At 39.4% G+C, this 16,467-nt stretch overlaps 1 protein-coding gene across 3 annotated transcripts in view; it reads right to left on the reverse strand.

Moving 5' to 3' along the window:
• Window positions 1-16,467, reverse strand: part of LOC131667919 (uncharacterized) — a 206,395-nt gene that overhangs the window by 11,877 nt on the left and 178,051 nt on the right. For all 3 annotated transcript variants that reach the window (XM_058941688.1, XM_058941687.1, XM_058941689.1), the window contains one exon: window positions 5,400-5,417. In XM_058941688.1, the coding sequence (XP_058797671.1) occupies window positions 5,400-5,417 (18 nt within the window). The remainder of the gene's footprint in view (window positions 1-5,399; window positions 5,418-16,467) is intronic.

Here is a 16,467-nt window from a genome sequence, read left to right on the forward strand (position 1 = left end):
ATCTTGAAAAAACTATGTATAACCTTGTTATAAACACAAACGAGTTTTCTATCTCAACATTTTCTTTAACGAAAACGAATTCTTTCTGTATTGCTACGTGTTATATTGTCGGGAGTGAGAGTAAACGCAATTGAATAAAATAAAACGCTGAAACATTCGGACGGAGGTCTTATATATCTGTCGCATTAGGAATCCCAGCAAATGGTTAACAGCTGTCAGTCGTGGTTTGATCGGTTTAAATAGGATTTACTTTGTCATGCATCAAACTCTTTATGATCTTCCCTTTTACTCAAACATTTAATTAACCTCGATCTTTCTCTCTCTCACACTCCCTCTTGCCTTGATTTTATAATCTAATCAATGTTCACGGAAGTAAAAGGACGCACCCAGTCGAATTCACGCAAAAAAAAATAATCAAGGAAGCAAAAGGGAGCTAGAGGATAGTAGTAGTGTGTCGTATAACCCAAAACTGTCATTCGTAACTTCGAATTAGAAGCCCCTCGTTCCCTTCACGAGATTAGTCCGGACGAGGGCGGGGGTTTAGTGTAGAAACCTGTACGTTGTATTATGCATCGCTCGTTTGAAGGGTTTACGAGATTTCAAAGTGAAGAAATTTACTTTTACGAATCTATGATTAGTTCCTTGAACATATTTCGAACGATGAAAACATAGCGCGAAGTCATTTTATACTGAAAATTAAGGTAACAGCTATTGCGAGAATCGAAAAGGTCTCGTCTGGGGACAAAAAGCTCTCGACTTTCGTCGTCTGTCGCTTGTATGTATCGACGACAATTGCCCTGTCATTTTTACGTCGACGCAGAGAAGATTGGCCTTTTTCACTGTAGCGAGTCCTATCACTTCGTCTGGCATGAGCACCTCGATTTTTTTTCTCACTCTATCATTGTATTTCAAGTAATTGTTGTTCCTGCAGGCGCTTAGTTACGAGATTTAAAAGTTGCCTCTATTTTAAAACATTTACTGTGATATAAACATTTCTTAAAAGCTTTTATTAATCAGTGGATGAAACGATATTTTTTGGTGAACAATAGTACTTACAAATTAATTATCATATTGAAATATGAATTTTTTTCGGAAGGTAGTGGTTTAACCTCAGGCAAGCGAATCGCCTACACGAAATTCCCGTGCTCACGAGAAAAACAATTGAAAATCTAATTTTAGAATTGGAAAGCGTAATTTCTGAAAGCATACAATAATTAAATGTATTTGAGAAGTTCTGTTTACACCGAGAGCCATCTTTTTACGTAAAGAATGAGCGTTGATAGTTACTCAGAAAAAGCTTTTCCTCATTTTTGCAAAATGATATAAAAAGCCTACTAAACAGAGTGAGTTAACCGATCCCTCCATTTCGGAAAACATGAGCAAATTTCAAACTTGCAATTGATAATTAGCTACGCGCTCTGTAATAAACGCAAGCCGAGCGCCCTCGCTGATTAGCCTATACGCCGCGTACAACGCATCTCCAGTAACAATATCCTTTTTCCACGTTCGCCACGGCACGCGTCACTAATTAAACATTACCTAGGGCAAGGGAGCAAAAACAAAAACAAAAATAAAACTCTCCCGTTGCTCAAAGAGAATTACAGGCGGCTAATTGTGCCCCGCCTCCTTGCTCGTCGCGCGAGCTCGAATACAATGAAATCGCGTGCGTCGCTAAAGCGAAAATTAGAGGGGAGGCAAGAAGCCAAGGTGCAAAAGCCGATACTCGCGCAAGCAGTGGCTCGAAACTGGCTGTTTGCGACCGGATATGAGCGAGTTGTGTACCTCGCTCACATCTACGCGCGACACACTCACACGCACACCCACGCACACACACGGTGGGGGCGAGCGAGAAAAGTGCTGCGACTCGGCTTACCCTCTAATTATTCTGTGGGCACTCGTACGTGTGCGAATGTGCGCGCGTGGGCGAGGAGCGATATGGCTTTGGGCAATTGGAGAAAAGCTGCACGAGATGGGTAAAACCTCGGGAATTGAATGTTTAACGATGCTGCCAAGAGGCAAATGCCCGAGGAACGGAGGTGTTGTATTTTTTTTTTAGATCTAGCTTTAGCAAAGCAATATTGAATTTAATTACATTCGGCCAATTCGCGTTTTGACCCTGAATTCATCAGGTGCATATATGCTCGTCGAACTTACGAGATTCAGTAATAATTGCGAGGGACAAATCTCGATGAGAAAGCTAAGCAGCGAGTGCAAAACTCAATAAATAATTCAGAATTCGCACAAGCGCGCAAGTGCCAAGGTACTTATATATCAGTAAAGTTGTCCTATGGCTACTTGGCAATTCACTGATACTGCATTAGCATGGTCGTCCCGCGGCTACTGGGAACGGACGAAAGCACACCGGCTAATAGAGAATGATAAAAGCGGCGGTCGCTAAAGCCCCATTGCCTCCGAGTTATTAATCGGGCCAAGTTATAATGCTACCGACCAAACCCCGCTTGTAATAATGACCGGCTATTCTCTCTTTCTCTGCGGAAAATTCGTATGAATATTCTGGCTATGACGACGTACTATCTCTCTTGGATTCATGTTTGTGACAACGGCCCTATACAGATTTTCTTAATTTCAACGTTTCGAGGTCGATTACCGATTGATATAACGAGCGTACTGTTGAGAAAACTTTGCACCGACATTTTATGTAAGTAAGGGCGCGTAAATTTTCTTTTTCTTCCCATTTTCATTTTTCAACGCTGGAAACCATTTTCCGAGCGAGCTCTTAAAATTCCTTCGTGTGACATTTTTTAGAAGCTTGTTTATCGCTCGAACAAACTGCAAATGTTTGATGACTGCCATAAATCGCCGATTTTTCGTTCATTCTATGGCTTCTTTCAGTCACAAACGAACTCTGAAAGAAAAAAAAATATGAGCCCTTCCTGTATTAGGAAGTCGCTTACAACAATTGCCGTCAAAAGTCTCTACGAAAAAACTTACATTGTTATAATTCAGACCACGGATATATTGGCATGGTTAGACGGGCTTAAGAACTGTCGTATTCTCCGTTAGATGGTTGATTAATTGAATTTCCTTTTCGATTTTCACGTGATCTCATTGCCCTTATTTCCCAAAGGGGAAAAAATCCGTGCAGCATAATAATAATCAGTCGGGAGCACACGACGCATTAGCCGAAATCTCAACAGTGACCATGTAACCCATTTACATCCTCGATTAAGCCAAATCGAGCACTGGCGATGGAGAGTTGGCCGCGTTGCTTTATGCTAATCAACGACCACTGACTCGCTTATACTCGCGCAGCTTGTCGCTGCGGATCAGCTCAAGGCCGGCAACAAGCAGTTCCAGAATTGCAGCGTGAAATCCTCCCTTGAGGATCGCAAAGCAATGTCTTATCCCTCGCGCTCTTAATTAACTCACTGCCGATTGCTTGGTTTTACTGCTTAATACCCCTTTTTTACGGAGCTACTTTCGTACATTTCGGGATTCGCTTTTAATCCCCGGTTCGAATCCTGAGTTGTAAAATCCTAGGTCGAGAATACGCGAGGCGTAGAGGCGTTGTTGCGAGCATATGTTGACAAAGCCAGAGAAGCAACAAAGCTGCTTTAGCTTCTTACGACCTCTGAATGATTCCGACGAATAATTAATTTGGAAGCCTCATTTTCTGACAGACGGGCTAATAGAATTGCCAGCAGCGCGCAAGCCGAAAAGAAACTCAACATATATTTTTCCAAGCCCAAAGTCGTTGTGCACACACACGCGTGTATATTCTTGAAAGGTTTATTCAGCGTCGCTTGAATATTCTCTCGCTCGGAGCGGCGACGTCGGCGTTTGCCAGGCGAATTAGGCCGCGCAGAGAAACCCACGACGAATTACGCGCGGCCGATGACCTCGCATGCACACGTCTTTTGCATCTTTATTAGATAGCTCGACTGGCGATTTTGTTGAATTTTCAATTTCGCTTTATTGATTCGTTAGGTTATAACGAACGCGGTGACTGTAAATGAGAAGAGACCCGAATGAATATTCGTGAGAATAAGACCGGGACAACGTGCGAGTACTCGCGTGCAGATGAAAAAAGGTAGATGTGTTTTCGGCAAATCACGATTATAATCAGCAATCAGTTAAAAGGAGTCGCTATCCTCTAATGATCGATTACAAAGAGCACGAACCGTTCTCCTGTTCCCCTCTTCATCTTACGGCTGCGAATATCATAAAAATTTATTTTGCAGAGGGGACACAAACAACAAACCGGGAAACGAACGAACGGGAGTACGGAAAAAGGAACTAAAGCAGAAAGGCAGGGAGTGAGAGAGAGAGAGAGAGAAAAGTCGCACATATACAAATCCACGGATAATTCAGTATGCATGAGCGATGCTAAGCTTCTTTTGCTTTAATTGTCGCAATTCAGCGGCCCTACTGCGTGACCGGCCTAGCCAAGCGTACTTTCACCGACGACGAGGCAAAAGAAATAATAAATAAAAAGAAATTGCTGCTGGAGAGGAATGGACCTGTGGACCAATCTACTTCTCGTCTCTTGCTCTGCCGTTAAGGATTTGCGAAGATGCGATTTCATCGCGAACAGCTGTTTTTCTTTGGATGCCCAAATAAACGTTACAATTCGCGAACGTGTTTTACACCCCAAAAAACTAATCTCAAAGATTGAGTGTATAACAGACCGAAGCCCCTTTCGCGGAGAACAATAAAATGCAAATGTCTTTTGGCATCCCTTCTAATTTCCCTCGATTGTCGAGTGTCAAGGTGCCGTGCTTTTCTTTCCCTCTCTTTCTCGATTTTCCCGCCATTAAACTTAATTGAATTTCCACTCACCCTCGGTATTGTCATTACACCCATCGTCATTGACCCGAACAAGTGTTTCACAAATTTACATCGCCATCCTATCTCCTACGATTTGTACCCCTCTCCCTTGCTGTCTGAAGATAGGGAGAAGGGTATTGATTTGATTTTATATGCTTTTTTCTGCTTTCGGCACTTTATTTTGGTTAACTTTTTATCTGATTCTAATGCGATTTTATTGTACGGTTCTTAGTGAAAAATCATTCGCTGGGACGAGCGCGTATTTTTAATCTGCTGGGAATGTGCTGGTAGAGTTGTCCACATTAAATTGTTGGTAGATAATATACACGATATTTTTATTTCAATTCTTTCTATATTACCGATGTATTTTTCAACATTATGCAATTCACACTAAGTCTGAGTTATTATGAAAAAGCAGCTATTTATTTACGTGCTTTCTGTATAATTAATTTTCTTGTAACCTCAACGATAAAGTTGAAAATTTTGGAGAATCAAGTTTCCCACCACATTCACATTTGTGAAAGAGAATGTGTCTCTCTTAACTTCAATATTTCAAGTTAACTGTTTCAGTCGTGTAGAACTGCACTCTGCAAAAGAAGATTTCAACTCACCTGTCGTAATAGTAGTCCCTGAAACAGAAAAGCACCAATAATTAGTATATTCATATCCACGTAACAATCGCTTATTTATATTTTTAGCTATGAAAATATTCTCCATACAGAGGAGGGAATTTGTAGTGGCACTGTAATCGCCTCATTCACGCAAGCTCATCGCGAGCACGTCAGGTGTGTGTGTCTCTCTCTCTCTCTCTCTCTCTCTCTCTCTCTCTCTCTCGAAATTGCTAGGGATTCATGTGCACTATGGTTTCGTGGAGAGCGGCGTAACGATCTTACGTCGCGATCCTATACCTCGCATTATATGTCTTCCGCAATCCTCTCATCGCTGACTACATATTGTTCGTCTCGCCAAAGAATATTGGCATGCCGGACGTATCGAGTCGACTGCGTCATTGAAAAACAAATGAATTTGGCACTATTGTGTTCGCGTCGTGTAAAAGGCTCGCCACTTCGTTGTTCAAGATTACGGAGCGCCGGGGAACATTTTCCGCTGTTTTGCTCGCATCGCATTAACGAGACAATTTAAAGAGCGGAGTGTCGGCTTTCGTTGGTTCACGAAGCTCCTCTCCAGTTTCACCGTCATGCTGATTTGTTTCAATCGACTGCGGCGCCCGCACCTGCAGTCGCCTCTTTTTATTTAGCTCCAAGCCCCGATAAACCGATGAACGGCCCGCGAAACTAGATCAGTCGATCGCGGCAGCTGACAAACGCGACGACGCTGTCGCATCTCTCGACTCTTCGCCTCGAAATAACGCTTCGATATGAAGCAGTCGATGAAAGCTCGAGCAGCCGTCCAAGACGAGTTCCATAAAGCTCGCAGCGCGCACGCCGTGGAAGGAGGAGAAGCCGGGGGCTCGTCGCGCGTGCGTCTATGGTAAAAGGGAAAGACTGCGCGTATATAGAGGCGGGCGAAGCGGCTCATTTGCACTCCGCCTGTCGCGAATGGAGTGCGCTGTCCCCGGGAGCGGCACGAGCTTTGCCCAAGCTTAATCCTCGCACGCACACCCGAGAGGAAAAGCTGATTTTCTGATTTAACGTCGCGCGACTTTCTTTTCTCTCTCTCTCTCTCTCTCTCTCTCTCTCTCGTAGCTGAGCGATTGTCCACCGAGTGCTATTCAGATGAGGCCATGAGGGCGGGAAGTTTTCTTGATTTATGAGTGGGTTACTCTACCTTGTCAGCGGATCAGTTTCAACACTCTCTCGCTTCCTCTCTAACACCAGATGGAATATTCTTCTCTTTTCCTTTTTCTTTATTATAATTTTTTTTTCTTTGGCCGTCTAATATTTTGCTTTCCGAAGTTTGCCGATGGTTATAAATTGCGTTGTGTGCAGGAATAAAACGTACGGGATTTTCGTCTCAAATTCTTGGAAAATGTATTAAACAACACCTTATCTAGAATAGGCTGACAGGATATTAACACAATTAAGCACCAAATTCAGAAAAAATTTGTATAAAAGTGAGAGGAAGAGAGAAAAGTTGCCGAAGAGATAAAAGAAAAAGGCTTCTATAAGAACTTGAAGCACAGCAGGATAAAAAGAAAGGAGACATCGACAAAACCGAAAGTCAGAGTAGGGTGTATGCATATATATATATATATATATATATATATATAAGAAAGACTGAGAAAACAGAGAGGAAGCCGAATGTCTCCGGAAAAGATAAACAGAGAGATTACATTTACATTGAAAAGGACCCTCTCCGCGATGAAAATCACAAAAGCAAACGAGCAACGAGAAATATGTACGTGCATATTTTGAGAAAAGTGCGAAAAAAGTATGTTCGCTACTTGGCAGAAAAAGAACAAACAAATTGCGAAAAGAAGTTTATCAAATGAAGTTCTTATGAGTAGTGATATTTTCGCGGCTTGAGTCGCGCATAATAAATGCTCCGAGCGCGCTGTAATCTCGCGCTTAAATCATGACGAATCGCCGCGACGCCACCTCCGTCAGATTTATCAGCGTTACTAGTCCCGTAAAATGGATTCTGATGCCGGAAAGAAGGCACTGTTGCGCCAAAGCTGTGCGCGGGCTTCCGCTTTCGAACCGACAAATTCTTTTCGTTCGGCGAGCGCAGGAGCGCGGCGCGTTAGCGCGTGTCAAGCCGGGCTAATGGAATGCGCACCGACACGGAGTCCGTCGGGCCTGTTATTATTTCGCGTGTGCTCGCGGAATGCCGATAATTCGGAATTTCGACTGCGCGTCGCGGAATAAAATTGCGCGCCGCGCTCAATGAAATAACAAAAGACCCAATAATAAATTCAATTCGTGCGTGCGCGTTGCATTCCGAGCGGCCCAAAATCACTCGTGAAATTCAATTTCCCGCGCAACTCTCCACGGGCACAACGTATATTGACGCCGCAGCGTACGCAGAGGAGAAAGAATACAGGGAGCCAGTGTACGTACGCGCGGATTTCACGCAAGATTCAGACGTACATTTTTCAATGAGCGCGCGCGCGTACCTCCTCCTCTTCGCCTAGATTGACCTGGGGAATAAAGCTTCTCTCTCTCTCTCTCTCTTTTTATCACACCTCGTACGCGCGAACGTTGCGTGAATATTTTTCGGACGGGGAGAGCATTTTTCACCAGCCTTCTCTTTCACTCACGAATTGAAAAATTAATAATTTCGAGACTTAGAGAGATACGCTGTTGTGCGCTTGGACTTTGTTTTGCAACTTTTCAGAAATAAATGCACGCACTAGGTATTCCGTGAAATATGCGGAATAAGGCTTGATTTGACGCCGTTCCATTGAATTTTCAATGATAAAAAACGAACAATGACAACGTTCATTTGTTCCTTGTAACATTTCAAAATAGATGAAAAATTATGGGCATTTTTTTATTAATCTTGGTCAGTAATTCTCAAGTACTTTTATGTCTCTAATATCCCTGAAAATGATAAAATCGAAATAGCAAGAGCTTACACGCAGTATCGGAATTCGATAAAACGGTGCCGAATTATAACATTTTTTTTCCCATGGAATTCAACATATTTGGAAATAATATAGTTTTGAATTGATCAAAGTTTTATACTATTATTAACTCATTGTTATCGTTGACGAGCGAGTGATAAATATCTAAATTATATTATAATTAACTCCGGATAATTAACGTCTAAATAATATTATAATTAATTTTAACATAAATGCATACCTGTAATTAGATGTGTCACTGCTAAATTGATGATTATCGATTACTAGTCTTTTCTAAAGCAATTTCGTAATTTGCCAGTGACACGAATATCATCGAACAGTGCAATTATAGATTCAAATTCTTAAATTAGAATGCCACTTTCAGTAGCAATCACAGCTTTCAAAATCATTATAGATAATCGACAGGCGTAATGATAATTGCTTTTCCAATAAATACAATCAATACCTGATCATTCAAAATTAGCGTAATTAATAAATGAATTACGAACACACGAAATAAACACTTTTATTAGGAAAGTTGTCTCGAAAAGCGCAAAAGTCTCTGCAAAGCTACGACAAACCCGCAGGTACGGGGAACATATACGCGGCGCATATAAATATTTACCAAGCACTATGGTTAGCTGTGATGCCCCCACGGGGTCAAAATTGCCTGCAAAACAAGTGTAAATTTTCGAGCGAGTAAACATCCATCGACGAGCATTGTTGAATAAAAACAAGCTGAATCCTTTGATCGAAGCTAATGAAGTGATCGGTTATTTTTATTTTTGTCGTGGTCGATCTACTTTGAGGCGTTTTGCGAATTTTCGATATTTCGTTTGTTTGCATGCGTGCGTTGCTTCAGTGTTTATTTTGCTTCAGCGAAAATTGAGAGCTCGATAGTCCTCCATACAAAGTGCTACAAACGAGCATTTGCAGTCGATTATAACGACGTTATTTTGAACGAATGGCCGGGATTTCGTGGATTGTGATATATTTGGATGTTCTTTTAACATTTTTAATGATGATGGGGTAGATTATGAATTAATATGTCGATGAAAAAACTAAATTTAGCAGGACTATTCTAATTTTGAACATTCAATATTTTCGTCGTAATCATTATTTTATTTTTCTTTTTTTATATAGGAATAGAAAATCAATTTATAATAGAAAATGTTGTATAAATTACAGTAAAAGTTAATACGATAATAAGTTTTATAACAAAAAATCAATTTGATCCGTCGTATCATTAATTCAAATTTGCAAAAATTCTGCACTACAGTGAAGAAAAAAAAATTAAATATATCCCACTGAGTTCCACTGAACGGAAAGTACGAGCATTACCAATGCTTGGTCACAATAAAGGTTTTCGCATGCCACAAATCGAGGACGCCTTGTGGCGTCCCAACGCGGCGAGCGTCAAGTGATTCCCAGGCATATCAAGGATTCATACGAAAAAACGTACCAACGGCACTCGTAACTTTGGTCTATATACTGCCTTGGTGCAAAGTACTCCCTTGAGTAGGCAAAGCCGTAAAAATTTATAAAAAGACTTTTTTTTACGTAGTTGCCGAGAGAGAGAGGGAGAGAAAGAGAGAGAGAGAGACTGTGTGGATGTTTTGAAGTTACAATTAGTTTGGTACTGAGTCTGCTGAGTTTCTACGCGAGAACTACGTAAAACTTATATATATATATATATATATATATATATATATATATATATATATTACTTTAAGTATATATGCATTTGGAAATAATTTCCGATGTCAAGGAAAATATACTAAAAAAAATGTGAAAATGAACATATATTGATTTGTATGCTGGACTATTTTCCATTGCAGTACTAAGCGAAAATTTTATGTGCTCAGTATAGCATTCAGATTATTACCCCAAGAAGTATTTTAAATCCGAAAAATATAGTCACATTGCAGGTAAACATATTCATGAAACAATGTAGTATCGAGCAGTAAATAGAGAAAATAATCTGTAAGAACCGAGAGGAAGTTTCATTATATTTCGAGTGGTGGAGGCTGCAGTAAAATCGACTGTGAGTTTTGAAGCTCTGGCAGCTGCATTGAACCTCGAAGCGATATATATATATATATATATATATATATATATATATATATATATATATATACACATATAACACGCAGTTCTATCGTAACGACAACTGAAACTGCGAGAGAACTAGCAAGCCACGTGATTGCCGTCGAACTTTTGCCCTATACACCATCACGTCGTTCGTCCATTGTCCGCGTTTCGCGCAAATCCTGTCCTTCCATTTCCATTTATTCACCCACTACTCTCTCTTTCTCTGTATTTCACGAAAGCTCGGAAAAGCAACACGTGAACTGGCTACTCGAAATAAACCCCTGGGTTTTTTTTGCGTGAGGGGGGGGGGCAGCTAATATGTGAGATGCTTTTATTTATTGCCGGCTTCAACGAGAAAGAGGCTCAGTATTCAATCTGAATTTTCGCATGTCTGTGCGCATGTCTCTGAAAAGGCTCAATCGATTTCATTCGTAGAAGATTAAATAGCTTATAAGAAATCAATCAAAAAATTTTTATGAAACAATGCTTACTTCAACAAATAAAAAGTACAGAATAATGGATTAAAAAAAATGAAATTTCCGACGTGCACGTCTAAAAATATTAAAATCAAAATACGAAAAATTCAAAACTCAATCGTCAATGTAAAAAAAAGTTTTCTTTTTTATAAGTTCTTATTTTCTACTTTTAAGTTTTTGAGGTAATGCTTAAAGTAATTATTCACAGAGATATTGCAATTGTAGAAATGAAATATGTACTGTAAACAAGTTACTCAAAATAAGAGACGAGTTTCTTATTCTGAGTAGCTTTATAATTTTCACTCTGTTACCCCCTCCATGCCCGTATCCAAAAAAGCTAAGTTTCTCACAATATATACTATACTTAAAACCAGTGTATAACTGGACGAGCGGAACAAGCACAGAGGGTGTAGAAAGCGCGACAAACAAACGCGCGCGATCCTCTCACTGTGGCACTGGGTGACGGTACGGCCGAAGAGCATATTTACCAAGCGATCAAGCGAGTCGGACTCGAACGTTTCGTCGCCATTAGCATTCAATTATGCGATTTACACGAGCACCTGGGTGGATTTTCGCTACTCTCGTGCGCTGCACAAGACTGCGCGATCAAAGTGCGCCGAGAAAGTATATCAGATAAATTCCTCGATGGATCTGATCGCTGATTGGAGCGCTCGGTTAAATGACCGCGCCGCAGCGGGCGCGCGAATCATGATTTGTACCCGCGACTGGGAAAGGTTGCTTAACTTTTCGCATCTAATTAGCTTCGCGGCGCAGACGCGGAAATGAGAGTAGGGTTGACGAAACCGGAAAGTAAATGGTTTGAACAGATTTTATTTTTTCACTTGCGTTCTGCTTCCGACTGCATTTGCTCTTTTCATTTAAACTCGACGGGCAACTTGTCAAGGCAAAATAATTCTGTTACTCAATGATAGAGAGAAGCTGATAGTCGATTTTTTATGGGTCATTGAGAGCAAAAGTTGGGGGGGGGGAGAAAAAGCGTCGACTCACTCACGCGTTGCAAGTAAGTATCGCCAAAGCTAATCTAAAAATGCAATCAAGGGCAACTTCCGTTAAAAATCCTCCCTTCTTTTTCTTTTTCCGCCCGTCTTTTGCCACTCTGCCGCGCTAGAATCTATGCTAATTAAAAAAGCCGCTGGCGCACGCGACACAAAGTTACGTAGATCAATGCGAGAAAGTTTATGCATTCATTTATGCAAACGATCTGTCCTTTTTTTTCTTTTCATTGCACAGCGTAGAGCCCCGTTATCGCCATTACGAATCTTCACGGTCGCTCACGATAGGCGTGAAATCACTGCTGGCGTCGCTGCCACAGTGAGCTTATTAATATGTATGCTATCCTCGAAGTCGTCCACGTTATATAAAGCTTTTTCTCCGATCTCTCTCTCCCTCTGCTACTTTCTTCTCTTATTACAACAGGTTTCTCCTTCGTTTTCCACTTTTACTTGCACTCCAGATTCTCACGGCTTGGGGGATATTGGTCAGCTTTTCTCGAGCTGCACTTCCACAAGAACGGGAACGATTAGGCGAGTTACGCACCAAGAGAGATTCGGGGCGCGAGAGTTCAATCTCAGATGGTAGTCGAGCGCACATACGCGATTTCTCTCTCTCTCTCTCTCTCTCTCTCTCTCTCTCTCTCTCCATCTTATGTTATCAATTAATAAAAGTACATACGGTTAATTGTAATTATTTCACACACGCAACCCTATATCTTCAATGATCGGGCAGCGGCAAAGAATCCAAAATCCGTACGATAAAATTCAATTTTCGCTTGATAATATTTAATCAAATGAAAAGAAGATCAATGTGGTTCGAAAACGTATTAATGTACTCGCATCAGAGATGCTCCGCTGCCGATGTTGTGCACGAAGCAGCGTTGAAGTATGAAACAGAGAATTGTTATGGACCAAATAATGAGAATAATTAACTGTAACCAATTTTTTATCGCCTGAGATGCAATGTTTTTAAACAATTAATTTTGAATAGAGAAAGTGGACACAAACTTTTCACATTGGCGACATAGATTTTTAAACGGAATTCTTATACAAATTTAAAAGAAACATCAGAATTAAAAATGTTAATTTTGCAAGAAAATGAGAAAGGTAAGTTGCAATAATTAGTCCAATAGTTTTAACGAGTTAGTAACAGATGATTTATTACATATAGAATATGAATGCATTTAGCTCATTATTGCAAAATTTAAATACGGAAACCCACGAAATTCATAAATTCACATTTTATAAAAACCGTAAACGTTTATTAGTATGTCGTATATTCACGTAATATACTATATAAATCTTTGTAAACAGCTATGTGAATTGTCATTTTGCTGAACCTCAAATGAAGTTTTAGATGAAAGAAATGAAATCGAATCCCCAAAACACTTAAAATTATATTTAAATCGAACGACGATCCCTTTTTCCGTCACTATTCGTAATTAACTCCTCACCCAATAACCAAAAATTGACCCCGCATGCCATAAAACACTCACGGTGACACGCATTCTCTCGCATAGCGGTATCACGGCGTTAATCATTGAACTGATAATAGTTTCCAAAAGGGAGAGAAAGGGGAGGGGGAATGAAAAATCGCGTTGCGATAATTACCATAAATCAGTCGTCGAGGCAGTAATAACGTAAATCTCGAGCGTAAAAATTACACGCCCGAAAATTTCGCTATACGTGTAAGCCCCTCGAAAAGACAATGGGCTGCGTAAATCACGTATACACATGCAAATACAGACTCCATTTTTTTTTCTTACTGGATGATTTCGTCGAAAAGCCAGCCAAAATAAATAATTAACAATGCCCGGCGATTGGCCGGAAATCATAGGACAGGATATACTGATGCTAATGAGCCGGAATAACGAGGACGATGTTACAATGAGCATTTTGTAATAAATTGGACATCCGGCTTCATAATTTCTACTTATTCGCTCGAGCAAACATAGATACGCGAAATAAAAAGCATCGACATCGAGTGCTGTCAAAAATTGAAATGGATAAGATCGCGCTCTCGACAAAATGTAACAATCGAAAAATAAGCTACGGAGGAAAAGCGAGATAGGGTAATCCATCATAGTTACTCGCGACACACACACATACACGCGCACGAGAAAGATAATGACACGTGCCGGTGACATTATTTACGTCCGGTGTACTCTATATGCCACTACAGCAGCCCGTTAGCAAGTATAATTTTTACGCGCACGCACTCTCCATTAGTATGCGAAACTTTGAGCGCCCCAACACTGGAAAAATTTAAATGCTCGTGCCAACCGTTCATTTGTTTTTGCCATCGACACTGTGTTTGTTTGCCGGCACAATTTTCAAGTTTTATTTTCGCTTGATAATGTTCAATTGGCTGGAAAGGAGGAACACTTGGCCACGATCGGATTATTCGAAGCAAAAAACAAAAACGAAAAGAAAAAAAAGAAAAACCAAAAGTATCAACGTATTCACGCATAAGAAATAAATGCTTTTCTGTCTCCGGCGTTGATTTTTGTTTTGCTTTGCATATGTGTCAAGAGACAATTTCCGCGCACGCGCGTTCCTCATTTCTTCCGAATAACGCAGATATTCCATGGCAACGGAAATCAGCGCGCGTCTCGCTAAATTCAAATGGAATATTTTAATATCAACTAGGTCTTTTTAACACATTCGAAATGTCAAAGCCACAATGAATAGATACACATATTTTGACAACGAATTATCATTTGTTTCATTGTACAGAGAATTGACTAATAACATAGTGTATTTATGAGTCAAGTTTATCTGAGTGTAAAGAAAAACCTCCATCTATTCTTAAACAACGTTGCTTTAAGAATCAATCGTTCTGTAAATGAGTTCACACGCAGTATAGAGGTAAAAACACCTGTACCAGCATTTTACCAGTTTAAGGCGCAGTTTGGCTTCTACAATTGGCCAGCATCGCGTCTTGTGATTTATGATTCTCAAAGCTATACGTGAATGAGTGCCAGTGCAACAGTAGAGTGTCATCCAGCAATTTATTATCGTTCACAGCTCGTATCTCTTTTCTATCTTGCGTTTGACCGACAAGCGTCTCGTGTCGCGCGCCATGGAATTATAGTAACGGGTGTTTTTAGAAACTAAATTTCACTTGCAAAGTGGCGTTCGATTCGCCGGTCAACCGCTTACCAACCTACTTAATTTAATGGCTCATATACGATTCATACATCGTAATTACCATCAGATTTGCGAGTTTTACTATTTTTACTAAAATGATGGTGTCATTTATTCTATCTATTTGTCAGCTGGGTGAGTTTTGCATTATTATATTATGATAATTGTTGGAAAAATATCGAAGTTGGACGCGATTCGGTGGAGCATTTCTTATTATTTTTAATTAAAGAAAGATATTACAACAACAAGTGAAGGTTTTTATTATGTCATGCAGTTGTCCACGTTATGATTTCAAATAATCTGCCATGCTTATGAAACCTATAATATTTAAAATATTCATTCTCAGTTCTCTACACTGGAAAAAGTTCTTCTTATTCCAAGATAATTTTCTCAAAAAATTATCCTACCCCTTTTATCAGGATAACATTTCTTTCAGTATAGTGCCTAAAACATCCGTAAATATCTCAAAATACTTTTACTCCAACACATTAATTATTACTAACAATCAAAATTCAACAACTTTCCACGTAATCTACAGTTGCGCGCATAAGTTAGTTCTCACCCTATACTAAAATTACCTCAAATTCAAAGTTTCCTAGCTCCGTCTATAATGGACGTAGAAAAACTCGCAGGGGCTCATTTTAAGAATAAAGCAATACCTTTCATAATCCATTGGTTTTTTTAGTTGAAAATCGTGTTTTTTACATTAAAAAACAACCATTTTTTTTTCATTTTTTACCCCTGGTAAAAAACATCTTATAACTTTTGAATGAGTAAGTCAATTTAAAAAAAAATTAAGTTTTGAAAAAAAAAACAGTTTTTTCTTCACTTCTCACTAGATTTTTTTCTACAAACTTTTTTTAATTAAAATAGTCAAATTACTGATGAAAAGAACATTACTATTTACTTATATTTAGCAGATTTGTTCTAAAAAATTCATAACCAAGCAAATTATTATCATAATTTTTTAATGTATAAGAATATATTACATTTTCTTTTAAACTTAATTTTTATTTTAGTAAATACGTATTCTACATGCAAAAGCAAACATATTTCTCTTTGAAGTTTTTTTCACAGTGCATATGTTCAAAGATAATCAATTTTGAAAAAAAGTGATTTTTTTAACAAAAATGAACGTGACTTTTTATTGGCTCGATAAAAATGGATCTTGTCGCGCTCATTTTAAAGAGGAAGTAAATGCGCATCTAAATTTAATAAACGCCTAATTTAAAAAAATTAACTACGTCGTTCAAAATTTAAAAGGTGTTTTTTACGAGGGGTAAAAAATGAAAAACAAAATGGTTCAGATTTTTTAATGTAACAAACGTGATTTTATATTTTAAAAAATACCAATGGAATATGAATGGTATTGCTTTATTCTTTAAAATGAGTCCTCGCGAGTTTTTCTATGTCCATTATAGGCGGA

This window comes from Phymastichus coffea, unplaced genomic scaffold (genome assembly GCF_024137745.1).
Source record: "Phymastichus coffea isolate CEN01 unplaced genomic scaffold, Cenicafe_Pcof_1.1 PCOF00071, whole genome shotgun sequence".
Taxonomy (NCBI): Eukaryota; Metazoa; Arthropoda; class Insecta; order Hymenoptera; family Eulophidae; genus Phymastichus; species Phymastichus coffea.